Source organism: Triticum aestivum, chromosome 4D (assembly GCF_018294505.1).
Source record: "Triticum aestivum cultivar Chinese Spring chromosome 4D, IWGSC CS RefSeq v2.1, whole genome shotgun sequence".
Taxonomy (NCBI): domain Eukaryota; kingdom Viridiplantae; phylum Streptophyta; class Magnoliopsida; order Poales; family Poaceae; genus Triticum; species Triticum aestivum.
The window spans coordinates 77,250,495-77,264,291 of record NC_057805.1 but is presented as its reverse complement, the minus strand read 5'-3'; the positions used below and the strand labels follow the sequence as shown (position 1 = coordinate 77,264,291).

At 44.7% G+C, this 13,797-nt stretch overlaps 1 protein-coding gene across 1 annotated transcript; it reads left to right on the top strand.

The window, feature by feature from the left end:
• Positions 1-6,613: 6,613 nt before the first annotated feature.
• Positions 6,614-9,560, top strand: LOC123099670 (probable monogalactosyldiacylglycerol synthase 2, chloroplastic). Its single transcript, XM_044521785.1, has 8 exons — positions 6,614-7,066; positions 7,180-7,352; positions 7,495-7,656; positions 7,741-7,882; positions 7,965-8,189; positions 8,302-8,364; positions 8,447-8,521; positions 8,975-9,560. Exons 1-8 carry the CDS (start codon positions 6,761-6,763, stop codon positions 9,233-9,235), a joined length of 1,407 nt encoding a protein of 468 aa, XP_044377720.1. The 5' UTR covers positions 6,614-6,760; the 3' UTR covers positions 9,236-9,560.
• Positions 9,561-13,797: the final 4,237 nt, after the last annotated feature.

The window sequence follows — 13,797 nt, the reverse complement described above, 5'->3', positions numbered from 1 at the left end:
GGGTAGATCTACTTGATGAAACATAAGTCTGAAACATTTGAAAAGTTCAAAGAATTTCAGAGTGAAGTGGAAAATCATCGTAACAAGAATTTCAGAGTGAAGTGGATAATTTCAGAGAGAATATTTGAGTTACGAGTTTGGTCTTCATTTAAAACAATGTGAAACAGTTTCGCAACTCACGCCACCCGGAACACCACAGCATAATGGTGTGTCCGAACGTCGTAATCGTACTTTACTAGATATGGTACGATATATGATGTCTCTTACTGATTTAACGCTATCATTTTGGGGTTATGCATTAGAGACGGCTGCATTCACATTAAATAGGGCACCATCTAAATCCGTTGAGACGACACCTTAAGAACTATGGTTTGGCAAGAAACCAAAGTTGTCGTTTCTTAAAGTTTGGGGCTGCGATGCTTATGTGAAAAAGCTTCAACCTGATAAGCTCGAACCCAAATCGGAGAAATGTGTCTTCATAGGATACCCAAAGGAGACTGTTGGGTACACCTTCTATCACAGATCCGAAGGCAAGACATTCGTTGCTAAGAATGGATCCTTTCTAGAGAAGGAGTTTCTCTCGAAAGAAGTGAGTGGGAGCATAGTAGAACTTGATGAGGTAACTGTACCTGCTCCCTTATTGGAAAGTAGTTCATCACGGAAATCTGTTCATGTGACTCCTACACCAATTAGTGAGGAAGCTAATGATGATGATCATGTAACTTCAGATCAAGTTACTACCGAACCTCGTAGGTCAACCAGCGTAAGATCCGCACCAGAGTGGTACGGTAATCCTGTTCTGGAGGTCATGTTACTTGACCATGACGAACCTACGAACTATGAGGAAGCGATGATGAGCCCAGATTCCGCGAAATGGTTTGAGGCCAGGAAATCTGAGATGGGATCCATGTATGAGAACAAAGTATGGACTTTGGTTAACTTGCCCAATGATCGGCAAGCCATAGAAAATAAATGGATCTTCAAGAGGAAGACGGACGCTGATAGTAGTGTTACTATCTACAAAGCTAGACTTGTCGAAAAAGGTGTTGACTACAAAGCTAGACGCTGATAGTAGTGATGCTTAAGTCTGTCCGAATCATGTTAGCAAATTGCCACATTTTATGAAATCTGGCAAATGGATGTCAAAACTACATTCCTTAATGGATTTCTTAAAGAAGAGTTGTATATGATGCAACCAGAAGGTTTTGTCGATCCTAAAGGTGTTAACAAAATGTGCAAGCTCCAGCGATCCATCTATGGACTGGTGCAAGCATCTCGGAGTTGGAATATACGCTTTGATGAGTTGATCAAAGCATATAGTTTTATACAGACTTGCGGTGAAGCCTGTATTTACAAGAAAGTAAGTGGGAGCACTACAGCATTTCTGATAAATATATGTAAATGACATATTGTTGATCGGAAATAATGTAGAATTTTCTCAAAAGCATAAAGGAGTATTTGAAAGGAGTTTTTCAAAGAAAGACCTCGGTGAAGCTGCTTACATATTGAGCATCAAGATCTATAGAGATAGATCAAGACGCTTGATAAGTTTTTTCAATGAGTACATACCTTGACAAAATTTTGAAGTAGTTCAAAATGGAACGGTCAAAGAAAGAGTTCTTGCCTGTGTTGCAAGGTGTGAAATTGAGTAAGACTCAAAGCCCGACCACGGCAGAAGATAGAAAGAGAATGAAAGTCATTCCCTATGCCTTAGCCATAGGTTCTATAAAGTATGCCATGCTGTGTACCAGATCTATTGTATACCCTACACTGAGTTTGGCAAGGGAGTACACTAGTGATCTAGGAGTAGATCACTGGACAGTGGTCAAAATTATCCTTAGTGGAATAAGGATATGTTTCTCGATTATGGAAGTGACAAAAGGTTCGTCGTAAAGGGTTACGTCGATGCAAGTTTTGACACTGATACAGATGACTCTAAGTCTCAATCTGGTTACATATTGAAAGTGGGAGCAATTAGCTAGAGTAGCTCTGTGCAGAGCATTGTTGACATAGAAATTTGCAAAATACATACGGATCTGAATATGGCAGACCCGTTGACTAAACTTCTCTCAGAAGCAAAACATGATCACACCTTAGTACTCTTTGGGTGTTAATCACATGGCGATGTGAACTAAGATTACTGACTCTAGTAAACCCTTTGAGTGTTGGTCACATGGCGATGTGAACTATGGGTGTTAATCACATGGTGATGTGAACTATTGGTGTTAAATCACATGGCGATGTGATCTAGATTATTGACTCTAGTGCAAGTGGGAGACTGAAGGAAATATGCCCAAGAGGCAATAATAAAGTTGTTATTTATATTTCCTTATATCATGATAAATGCTTATTATTCATGCTAGAATTGTATTAACCGGAAACTTAGTACATGTGTGAATACATAGACAAACAGAGTGTCACTAGTATACCTCTACTTGACTAGCTCGTTGAATCAAATATGGTTAAGTTTCCTAGCCATAGACATGAGTTGTCATTTGATTAATGGGATCCCATCATTACAGAATGATGTGATTGACTTGACCCATTCCGTTAGCTTAGCACTTGATCGTTTAGTATATTGCTATTGCTTTCTTCATGACTTATACATGTTCCTATGACTATGAGATTATGCAACTCCCGGATACCGGAGGAACACTTTGTGTGCTACCAAACGTCACAACGTAACTGGGTGATTATAAAGGTGCTCTATAGGTGTCTCCGCTGGTACTTGTTGAGTTGGCATAGATCAAGATTAGGATTTGTCACTTCGATTGTCGGAGAGGTATCTCTGGGCCCTCTTGGTAATGCACATCACTATAAGCCTTGCAAGCAATGCAACTAATGAATTGGTTGCGGGATGATGTATTACGGAACGAGTAAAGAGACTTGCCGGTAACGAGATTGAACTAGGTATTGAGATACCGACTATAGAATCTCGGGCAAGTAACATACCGATGACAAAGGGAACAACGTATGTTGTTATGCGGTTTGACCGATAAAGATCTTCGTAGAATATGTAGGAGCCAATATGAGCATCCAGGTTCCACTGTTGGTTATTGACCGGAGATGAGTCTCGGTCATGTCTACATAGTTCTTGAACCCGTAGGGTCCGCACGCTTAACGTTCCGTGACGATCGGTATTATGAATTTATGTGTTTTGATGTACCGAAGGTTGTTTGGAGTCCCGAATGAGGTCAGGGACATGACGAGGAGTCTCAAATTCGAACATCGGAAAGGTTCTGAGTGGTTCGTGTATTTATCGGAGTACCGGAGAGTTACAGGAATTCGCCGGGGAGTATATGGGCCTTATTGGGCTTTAGGGGAGAGAGAGGGGCTGCCTAGGGCAGGCCGCCCCCCCCCCCCAAGGCCTAGTCCGAATTGGACTAGGGAGAGGGGCGACGCCCCCTCCTTCATTCTCTTCTCTCTTCCTTCTCTCCTACTCCTACTACTTGGAAGGGGGGAATCCTACTCCCGGTGGGAGTAGGACTCCCCAGGGCGCGCCATAGTAGAGGGTCGGCCCTCCCCCCCCCCTCCACGCCTTTATATACGGGGGAGGGGGGCACCCCATAGACACACAAGTTGATCATTGATCTCTTAGCCGTGTGCGGTGCCCCCCTCCACCATAATCCACCTCGGTCATATAGTAGCGGTGCTTAGGCAAAGCCCTGCGTCGGTAGTTTCATCATCACCGTCATCACGCCGTCGTGCTGACGGAACTCCCCCTCGAAGCTCTACTGGATCGTGAGTTCGTGGGACGTCACCGAGCTGAATGTGTGCAGATCGCGGAGGTGTCGTACGTTCGGTACTAGGATCGGTCGATCGTGAAGACGTACGACTACATCAACCGCGTTGTCATAACGCTTCCGCTTACGGTCTACGAGGGTACGTGGACGACACTCTCCCCTCTCGTTGCCATGCATCACCATGATCTTGCGTGTGCGTAGATTTTTTTTAAATTACTACGTTCCCCAACACCTGTTACTTCCGATTTTTGTCTCTGTTTTGCATTTTCTTTTAGTACCAATGAGTTTTGTTTTGAACAAAACTTGGCACATAAATCTAACACAATACCTTGAGATGGAACAAAAAGTTTAGGGTCAAAAGGAGTGTCTAATCAATTTTAGAAATTGAAAAGGTCAATTTAAATGCTGCTGGACCATTAAATTAATTCTCATGGGCATTTTGCGAACTCAGAAGAGGTTGGCTTCAACATGACAATGATCAGGGAAATTTATAAGATAAGGTGAACATTTTAGTTTTACTACTCGAAGAAATAATTTATTCGACTTATTTTAAATTCGAAAAAGGCTTTGATTTTTGGACAAGTGGCAAGCTGCATAGTAATCATGATGACATGGCCACCATTAGGGGAGATTGATGTAGCATGATTCTCGGGGTGTTACAATGATGCACAACATGATCATAGAGGATGAGCGTGATGACAACCTCTTTGACGAAGGGCGGGGTTAACAAGGTGAAAACGTTGAGCCTAAGGACGGAGCGGCAACGTATGCGCAGTACACCCAATTTCATCAAGAAATGTGTCACTGGACTACTCACATTCAACTTCAAGATGATGTAATCAAGCATAGGTGGACTCACATAGGAAGCCAATAGATGTAGCTGCTCTTTTTTCAACGTATTTGCTATTATTTTAAATTCATTTGGTTGTAAGCTTGTGGTTTTTGTTTATTGTGTTGTAAAAACTATGTGACTTGTTTGTTTAATAATGTGCAATGTTTTATTTTTATTTTTTATTTGATTTATATGTTAGAATGTCCAAATTTATAAAATTTGCAAAAAAGGGGTGAGGTGGACCAAACGGGTCTACCGGTTGGGTGCAATGCCCAAAAATGGAAGGACAAGAGGTGAACCCCACCCCTACTACTGACTTCAACGAACAAAATGCGGATAAAACCCGCGCCCATTTGGGTCTATACATTGGATTTGGCCTAACCGGCCGACCCAAACGGACGTGGAGTTTGTCCGCTTTTTATTCTTTCGGGTGTCCAGGAGGGACGGTGGCGTCCACCTTGTCCGCTCTTTTCTACTAAGTGACTTGCGCCCAACGGGGTGACCCATTTGGTCATCACCGTCGTTTTTTATATCTAAGTTTTCTCATTTTAGATATTTAGACATTTACAACAAATAAACAAATGAATGGAACATTGCACATTATTAAACAAATAAGTCAGATAGCTTACAGCCAAATAAATAGAAATCACATAGTTTTACAACCATATAAACGTAAAATTATAGAAAACAATTGGAGGGAAAAGAGCAAATACAACTATTGATTTACTATGCGAGTCCACACATGCTCAATCAAATCATCTTGAAGTTGAATGTGAGTTGCCTGATAACGCATTTCATGATGAAAATGGATGAATTCTGCAAACATTCCCGCTCCGCCTTCAGGCTCAACCAACTCACCCTGGTAATCCCACCCTTGGTCATAGAGTCTGTCATCATGCTCATCCTACTATGATCATGTTCTAGCATCGTGCCGAACAATAGCTTAGTGATATTGGGGCAAACCAAATGCACGCTACACATCCTTTCTAGCACTCTCTTGTTCTTCGGCGATTCTAGTCCTCTTCTCTCCTTGGGGCTCAGATATTGTCTTCACAAACGTAGACCACTGAGAATAGATACCAATAGCTAGGTACTACACTCCTGCCAGTAGTTCCTCCAGTTCCTCTCACTGTCCAGATAAGACCGTCAAAATCTATATGATTAATGGCAAATACTACCCTAATAAACTAGTGTATAAAATATACTCCCTCGATAAAGAAGTATAAGAACGTTTAGATCGTTACTTTAATGATCTAAATGTTCTTATATTTCTTTAGAAAGGGTGTAGTAGTATTTTAAAGAGAATGTAGTAAAATAGGAATTTGTTTAGGAAAAAAATTTGTTCCAGTATTAGTACTTTTCATGGAACCTATTATATTTTGTATATAAATTTACTAGGGGTGTACATAACCATTATACACTCTAGCTTAGAATATAACATCGAAAATAGGCATGACAAATCTAACGTTTTTTATGGCAATTTATGTTGGCGCGGTGATGATAAATTTAGTTTGCAAGCACGATAATTTCTGGTAAAAAAAACTAAGATGGATTTGACATATTCGCCAATTAAAGTTGTCATTCGGCAGACATAATTTACCATGAAAAACATTCGATTTGTCGTTTCAAAAAATCTGTTCGGGTCCTATAAAATTACACTCTGTGGATTAGAAAATGCTTACTAGTTGGAGATAAACGGTAGTAGAACCATAATTGCTTGACAAGTTGGGAGCCGACTAAAGAAGCCTAAAGAGATCAATGAACAGGAGGCAGCACAGCATAATTCCAGCATCTCTCGCAGAATCATCCTCTCGCCTCCCGCTCAGCACGCTGCTCCAAGCAATCATCCAGCCGTTCCCTCCTCCCATCCCATGGTGGTAGCCGAGTTGCCTTGTCCGCTTCTACTTTACCTTGCAGTCACCAGCCGAACTCAGTCTTTTCTATTTGCACCCCTTCACATTAGCATATTTAAGGTTAAGTCCTAAGAAGCTCCCGAAAAGGAATATTACACGGTAGATTCCTCCAGAGAGTAAGTAAATATGGATTACATCAGGAGGCGACGTGAAATAAATCCACACAACAGCTATAATAAAGCGCTCTTCCCCGCCGGCGTCAAGGATTCAGGCCGACGGCAAAGGGCAGGCTCGCAGTCTACGACGAGCTTATAGACCCAAGGAGCGGCGCCATGGTGATCTCGGTCCCCAGCCACCGGCGCACCATCCGCGACGCAATGCTCGGCGGGGGCCGCCAGCTCCACAAGCCCCTTCGCTGCGCCTTCTACGACGGGATTCCCGGCGAAGGCCTCGCCGCCGCGCTCGCCGAGGCCACTGGGAGCGTTTCCCTCTCCCGCACCCCCGCCACCGACGGCAGCGCCGGAGGGAAGGCGGCGAGGAACGTGCTCATCCTCATGAGCGACACCGGCGGCGGCCACCGCGCCTCCGCCGAGGCTCTCCGGGACGCCTTCCGCCTCGATTTCGGCGACGCCTACCAGGTCCTACAAGCCTTAATCCTCTGCTCTCCGAAGTTACACCTTCAGTTTCGCTCTCCAAAATGCCATTTTTTTTGTTAAATTAAATTTGGTTTGCTGCTGGTTGGCTAGCGCAGGTGTTCGTCAGAGATTTGGGGAAAGAGTACGGCGGCTGGCCGCTGAACGACATGGAGCGGTCGTACAAGTTCATGCTCCGCCATGTCCGGCTCTGGAAGGTGGCCTTCCACGGCACCTCCCCGCGCTGGGTTCACGGAATGTACCTCGCCGCCCTCGCCTACCTCTACGCCAAGTACGCACTCGATTGCTCGTAGGCTTGCCGTCGATTCGACAGCGACAATGCACGATCAGACTGTACTTGTTGTTGTTGTTGTTGTTGTTGTTGTTGTGATTTGTTTTGTGACAGGAATTAGGAATTGTTGTTCTTGTTTCAGTGAGGTGGTGGCCGGGATCATGAAGTACAAGCCGGACGTGATCATCAGCGTGCACCCTCTGATGCAGCACATCCCGCTGTGGGTACTCAAGTGGCAGAGCCTGCAACCCAAGGTCCCGTTCTTCACCGTCATCACCGACCTCAACACCTGCCACCCGACATGGTAACCAACCGGCACGGTGCAAATTGGGGATTTTCTTGACTGATCAGGATTCAGGAGTACCATCTGAAACTACGAACTTGGCAGGTTTCACCACGGCGTGACGAGGTGCTACTGCCCCTCGGCCGAGGTGGCGAAGAGGGCCCTGACCCGCGGGCTCGACCCGTCCCAAATCCGCGTGTACGGGCTGCCGATCAGGCCATCCTTCTGCCGCGCCGTGCTCGACAAGGTCGGCATGTCTTCGAGCCTCGCATTCTTCTGCCATTGCCGGGTCCAATCAGCTCTTGAACTCTGCTTTGGTTGGTTGACAGGATGAGCTGAGGAAAGAACTTGGCCTGCACCCTGAACTGCCCGCTGTTCTACTGATGGGAGGCGGCGAGGGGATGGGCCCGGTGGAGGAGACGGCCAAGGCCCTCGGCCACGAGCTCTACGATCACCGGAGACGCCGGCCGGCCGGGCAGGTCGTGGTCATATGCGGCAGGAATCAGGCGCTGCGGTCCACCTTGCTGTCCCTGCCATGGAAGGTCCCTGTCAAGGTACCATTGCAGATGCCGAATCTAAGATGCGCATTTCAGATGGATGCCTCGCTATGCTGCAAGCGACTGTTTGGTTGGCGCTGACTGAACTTTTCGAGTGTTTTGTCTTCAGGTTATGGGGTTCGAGAAGCAGATGGAGAAGTGGATGGGCTCTTGCGACTGCATCATCACCAAGGTAATTAAGGTTTATGCCTTTTGACTCTTCATTACTGGAACTGGAAATTGATCTGACTGATGCATTTCTGTGGCACTTGCAGGCTGGCCCTGGTACAATTGCAGAAGCCTTGATAAGAGGACTTCCAATTATTCTCAACGATTTCATCCCCGGACAGGTCTATGCTTGTGCCACTACACTAGTTTTGAATTATATACAATTATATGGCCCTATCAAAAAGATTTAGTCCGTCCAAACAAATTAGGCTAGCTCAAACTTTTCTTCTTCTTTTGAGCGTTGATTATATTTTCATTGTTGGGTAGGCCATGCTTGCCAACTAAATTTGCCATCACCACATCAACTAAAATTACCATAAAAAACATTTGAATTGCCATGTGCAAAATCCAAACAATTGGGATTTTTCCTTTCCGAAAAGATTTAGTCAATCTAAAAAATTTGCGGGGTAACTATACTAGCTCAACTAACTACGAGTGCTGATTACATTTCCATAATTGGGTAGGCCATCTGAGAGTGACTGTGTTGCCATTGTCATTCACTAGTGATTACTTCCACCGAGATCTCATCAAATATGTCTCTAGCTAACATTTTCCCTTTACTTTTTATAAATCAGGAAGTAGGGAATGTGCCTTACGTGGTCGATAATGGCGCCGGTATGTTCTGCCAGGACCCAAGGGAAGCTGCGAGACAAGTTGCCCGATGGTTTACCACAGAAACTGACGAGCTCACGAGGTACTCCGGCAACGCACTGAAGCTAGCGCAGCCCGAAGCAGTGTTCGACATCGTGAGGGACATCCACAAGCTCCAGCCGCAGCCTGCCGCTCTAACCCGGATCCCCTACTCGTTGACCTCGCCATTCTCATACCATATATGAACCCGCGGAACCTCTTGCAGAATATACCCTGCAAAGTGAATATGCCTTCAAACTTGGTTATGCCTGGGCTTGGCCGCCTGCTGAAGAACCTGTATTTACCATGTACATAACTGGATGGAACATCTATGTTGGTGCTTCTGTAGTTCTTGACTGCTTGTATTGGACTATTGGTAATTGGAATGTAAAAAGTGTTTTTCTGGACGAAATTATTGCTTGATAAACATTAGTACTTAGTAGTTGTCGTGCAGTTGCTTGTAAAAGACGAGTTGATTTCTTTATATGAAATCGTAGGGAGAGGGCTCCTCTTTTGCTAAAAAAAACATTACATTGCTAAAGGTATTGTCATTGTCATACATGTTTTCCCGCCCGAGTTTGATACCAATATTACATACTATGGGTTGGATTCTCGATATACACGCATTGGAGGATAACTCGCAAGCTCAATAACTCAACCAACAACAAACACCAGCATAAAATCCTTTTGGAATCAAGCTTAAATCAACCAAACTTTCAATTAAAACCGTACTCCGCTCTCGTCCGTGGAGTATCATAATCACACAAGGGGAAAGCAAGATCTAAGGTGGGGAACTCATCTCATCAAGAAGCTGAATTTGTAAAGTTTTTCCTCCGATCTATGGTCCTAGCAGTCGCTAAGGGCATCTCCAACACTGACCCGCAAATTTGCTCTGGCATCCGTCCGTAAACAGGGAGACCAGTCCGCGGACACGGATGTCGGAGGTGGCTATCCAATGCTGCCCGCATACATTCAAAACATCTGGCTAAACATTTGACTAAATGAACCTACTAAAAACAATCATTTGGCCAAATGAACCTACTAAAAGCACTAAGCAAGGCTACTAAGAGCATCTCCAGTCGCGCCCCCAACAGCCCCCCTGAAGGAAATATGCCCTAGAGGCAATAATAAAGTTATTATTTATTTCCTTATTTCATGATAAATATTTATTATTCATGCTAGAATTGTATTAACTGGAAACTTGATACATGTGTGAATACATAGACAAAACAGAGTGTCCCTAGTATGCCTCTACTTGAGTAGCTCGTTAATCAAAGATGGTTAAGTTTCCTAGCCATAGACATGTGTTGTCATTTGATGAACGGGATCACATCATTCTTTAATGATGTGATGGACATGACCCATCCGTTAGCTTAGCATAATGATCGTTTAGTTTTATTGCTATTGCTTTCTTCATGACTTATACATGTTCCTCTGACTATGAGATTATGCAACTCCCGAATACCGGAGGAACACCTTGTGTGCTATCAAACGTCACAACGTAACTGGGTGATTATAAAGATGCTCTACAGGTGTCTCGGAAGGTGTTTGTTGAGTTGGCGTAGATCGAGATTAGGATTTGTCACTCCGTGTATCAGAAAGGTATCTCTGGGCCCTCTCGGTAATGCACATCACTATAAGCCTTGCAAGCATTGTGACTAATGAGTTAGTTGCGGGATGATGCATTATGGAACGAGTAAAGAGACTTGCCAGTAACGAGATTGAACTAGATATGAGGATACCGACAATCGAATCTCGGGCAAGTAACATACCGATGACAAAGAGAACAACGTATGTTGTTATGCGGTTTGACCGATAAAGATCTTCGTAGAATATGTAGGAGCCAATATGAGCATCCAGGTTCCGCTATTGGTTATTGACCGGAGATGTGTCTCGGTCATGTCTACATAGTTCTCGAACCCATAGGGTCCGCACGCTTAACGTTCGATGACGATTAGTATTATGAGTTATGTGGTTTGATGTACCGAAGGTTGTTCGGAGTCCCGGATGAGATCATAGACATGATGAGGAGTCTCGAAATGGTCGAGACGTAAAGATCGATATATTGGAAGGCTATATTCCGACATCGGAAAGGTTCCGAGTGATTCGGGTATTTTTTGGAGTACCGGAGAGTTACGGGAATTCGCCGGGAGAAGTAATGGGCCTTATTGGGTTTTAGTGGAGAGAGGGGAGAAGGGCCAATAGGTGGCGCGCGCCTCCCCCTTGCCCAAACCGAATTGGACAAGGGGTGGGGGCGCGGCCCCCCTTTCCTTCTCCCTCTCCCTCTCTTTCCTTCTCTCCTACTCCGAATAGGAAAGAGGAGGGGAATCCTACTTGGACTGGGGAGTCCTAGTAGGATTCCCCACACCTGGCGCGCCCCCCTTGGGCCGGCCACCTCTTCCCTCCCCTCCTTTATATACGTGGCCAGGGGACACCCCAAAGGCACTCAAGATTTGTCTTAGCCGTGTGCGGTCCCCCCTCCACAGTTACACACCTTGGTCATATTGTCGTAGTGCTTAGGTGAAGCCCTGCGCCAGTAACTTCATCATCACCGTCGCCACGCCGTCGTGCTGACGGAACTCTCCTTCGGCCTCAACTGGATCAAGAACCCAAGGGACGTCATCGAGCTGAACGTGTGCTGAACACGGAGGTGTCGTACGTTCGGTACTTGGATCGGTTGGATCGCGAAGACGTTCGACTACATCAACCACGTTACTAAACGCTTCCGCTTTTCGGTCTACGAGGGTACGTGGACACACTCTCCCCGCTCGTTGCTATGCATCTCCTAGATAGATCTTGCGTGATCGTAGAATTTTTTTGAAATACTGCGTTCCCCAACAGTGGCATCCGAGCCAGGTCTATGCGTAGATGTTATATGCACGAGTAGAACACAAAGAGTTGTGGGCGATAATAGTCATACTGCTTACCAGCATTTCATACTTTGGTTCGACGGTATTGTTGGATGAAGCGGCCCGGACCGACATTACGTGTATGCTTACGCGAGACTGGTTCTACCGACGTGCTTTGCACACAGGTGGCTGGCGGGTGTCAGTTTCTCCAACTTTAGTTGAATCGAGTGTGACTACGCCCGGTCCTTGTTGAAGGTTAAAACAACACACTTGACGAAAAATCGTTGTAGTTTTTGATGCGTAGGTAAGAACGGTTCTTGCTAAACTCGTAGCAGCCACGTAAAATTTGCAACAACAAGTAGAGGACGTCTAACTTGTTTTTGCAGGGTATGCTGTGATGTGATATGGTCAAGACGTGATGATATATAAATTGTTGTATGAGATGATCATGTTTTATAACAATTGTCGGCAACTGGCAGGAGCCTTATGGTTGTCGCTTTATTGTATGCAATGCAATCACCATGTAATTGCTTTACTTTATCACTAAGCGGTAGCGGTAGTCGTGATAGCAATAGTTGGCGAGAGGACAACGATGCTTCGATGGAGATCAAGGTGTCAAGCCGGTGACGATGGTGATCATGACGGTGCTTTGGAGATGGAGATCAAAGGCACAAGATGATGATGGCCATATCATATCACTTATATTGATTGCATGTGATGTTTAACCTTTATGCATCTTATTTTTGCTTAGTTCGGCGGTAGCATTATAAGATGATCTCTCACTAAATTTCAAGGTACAAGTGTTCTCCCTGAGTATGCACCGTTGCGAAAGTTCGTCGTGTCGAGACACCACGTGATGATCGGGTGTGATAAGCTCTACGTTCACATACAACGGGTGCAAGCCAGTTTTGCACACGCAGAATACTCGGGTTGAACTTGATGAGCCTAGCATATGCAGATATGGCCTCGGAACACCGAGACCCAAAGGTCGAGCGTGAATCATATAGTAGATATGATCAACATAGTGATGTTCACCATTGAAAACTATTCCATCTCACGTGATGATCGGACATGGTTTAGTTGATTTGAATCACATGATCACTTAGATGATTAGAGGGGTGTCTATCTAAGTGGGAGTTCTTAAGTAATATGATTAATTGAGCTTTAATTTATCATGAACTTAGTCCTGATAGTATTTGCATAACTATGTTGTAGATCAATAGCTCGCTATGTAGCTCCCCGTTTATTTTTGGTATGTTCCTAGAGAAAAATAAGTTGAAAAATGATAGTAGCAATGATGCGGACTTGGTCCGTGATCTGAGGATTATCCTCATTGCTGCACAGAAGAATTATGTCCTTGATGCACCGCTAGGTGACAGACCTATTGAAGGAGCAGATGCAGACGTTATGAATGTTTGACAAGCTCGGTATGATGACTACTTGATAGTTTAGTGCACCATGCTTTACGGCTTAGAACTGGGACTTCAAAAATGTTTTGAACGCCACGGAGCATATAAGATGTTCCAAGAGTTGAAATTGGTGTTTCATACTCATGCCCGTGTCAAGAGGTGTGAGACCTCTCACAGTACTTTGCCTACAAGATGGAGGAGAATAGCTCAACGAGTGAGCATGTGCTCAGAATGTCTGAGTACTACAATCACTTGAATCAAGTGGGAGTTAATCTTCCCGATAAGATAGTGTTTGACAGAGTTCTCTAGTCACTATCACCAAGTTACTAGAACTTCGTGATGAACTATAATATGCAAGGGATAACGGAAATGATTCCCAAGCTCTTCACGATGCTGAAATCGGCGAAGGTAGAAATCAAGAAAAAGCATCAAGTGTTGATGGCTCACAAGACCACTGGTTTCAAGTAAAAGGGCAAGGGAAAGAAATGGAACTTTAAGAAGAATGGCAAG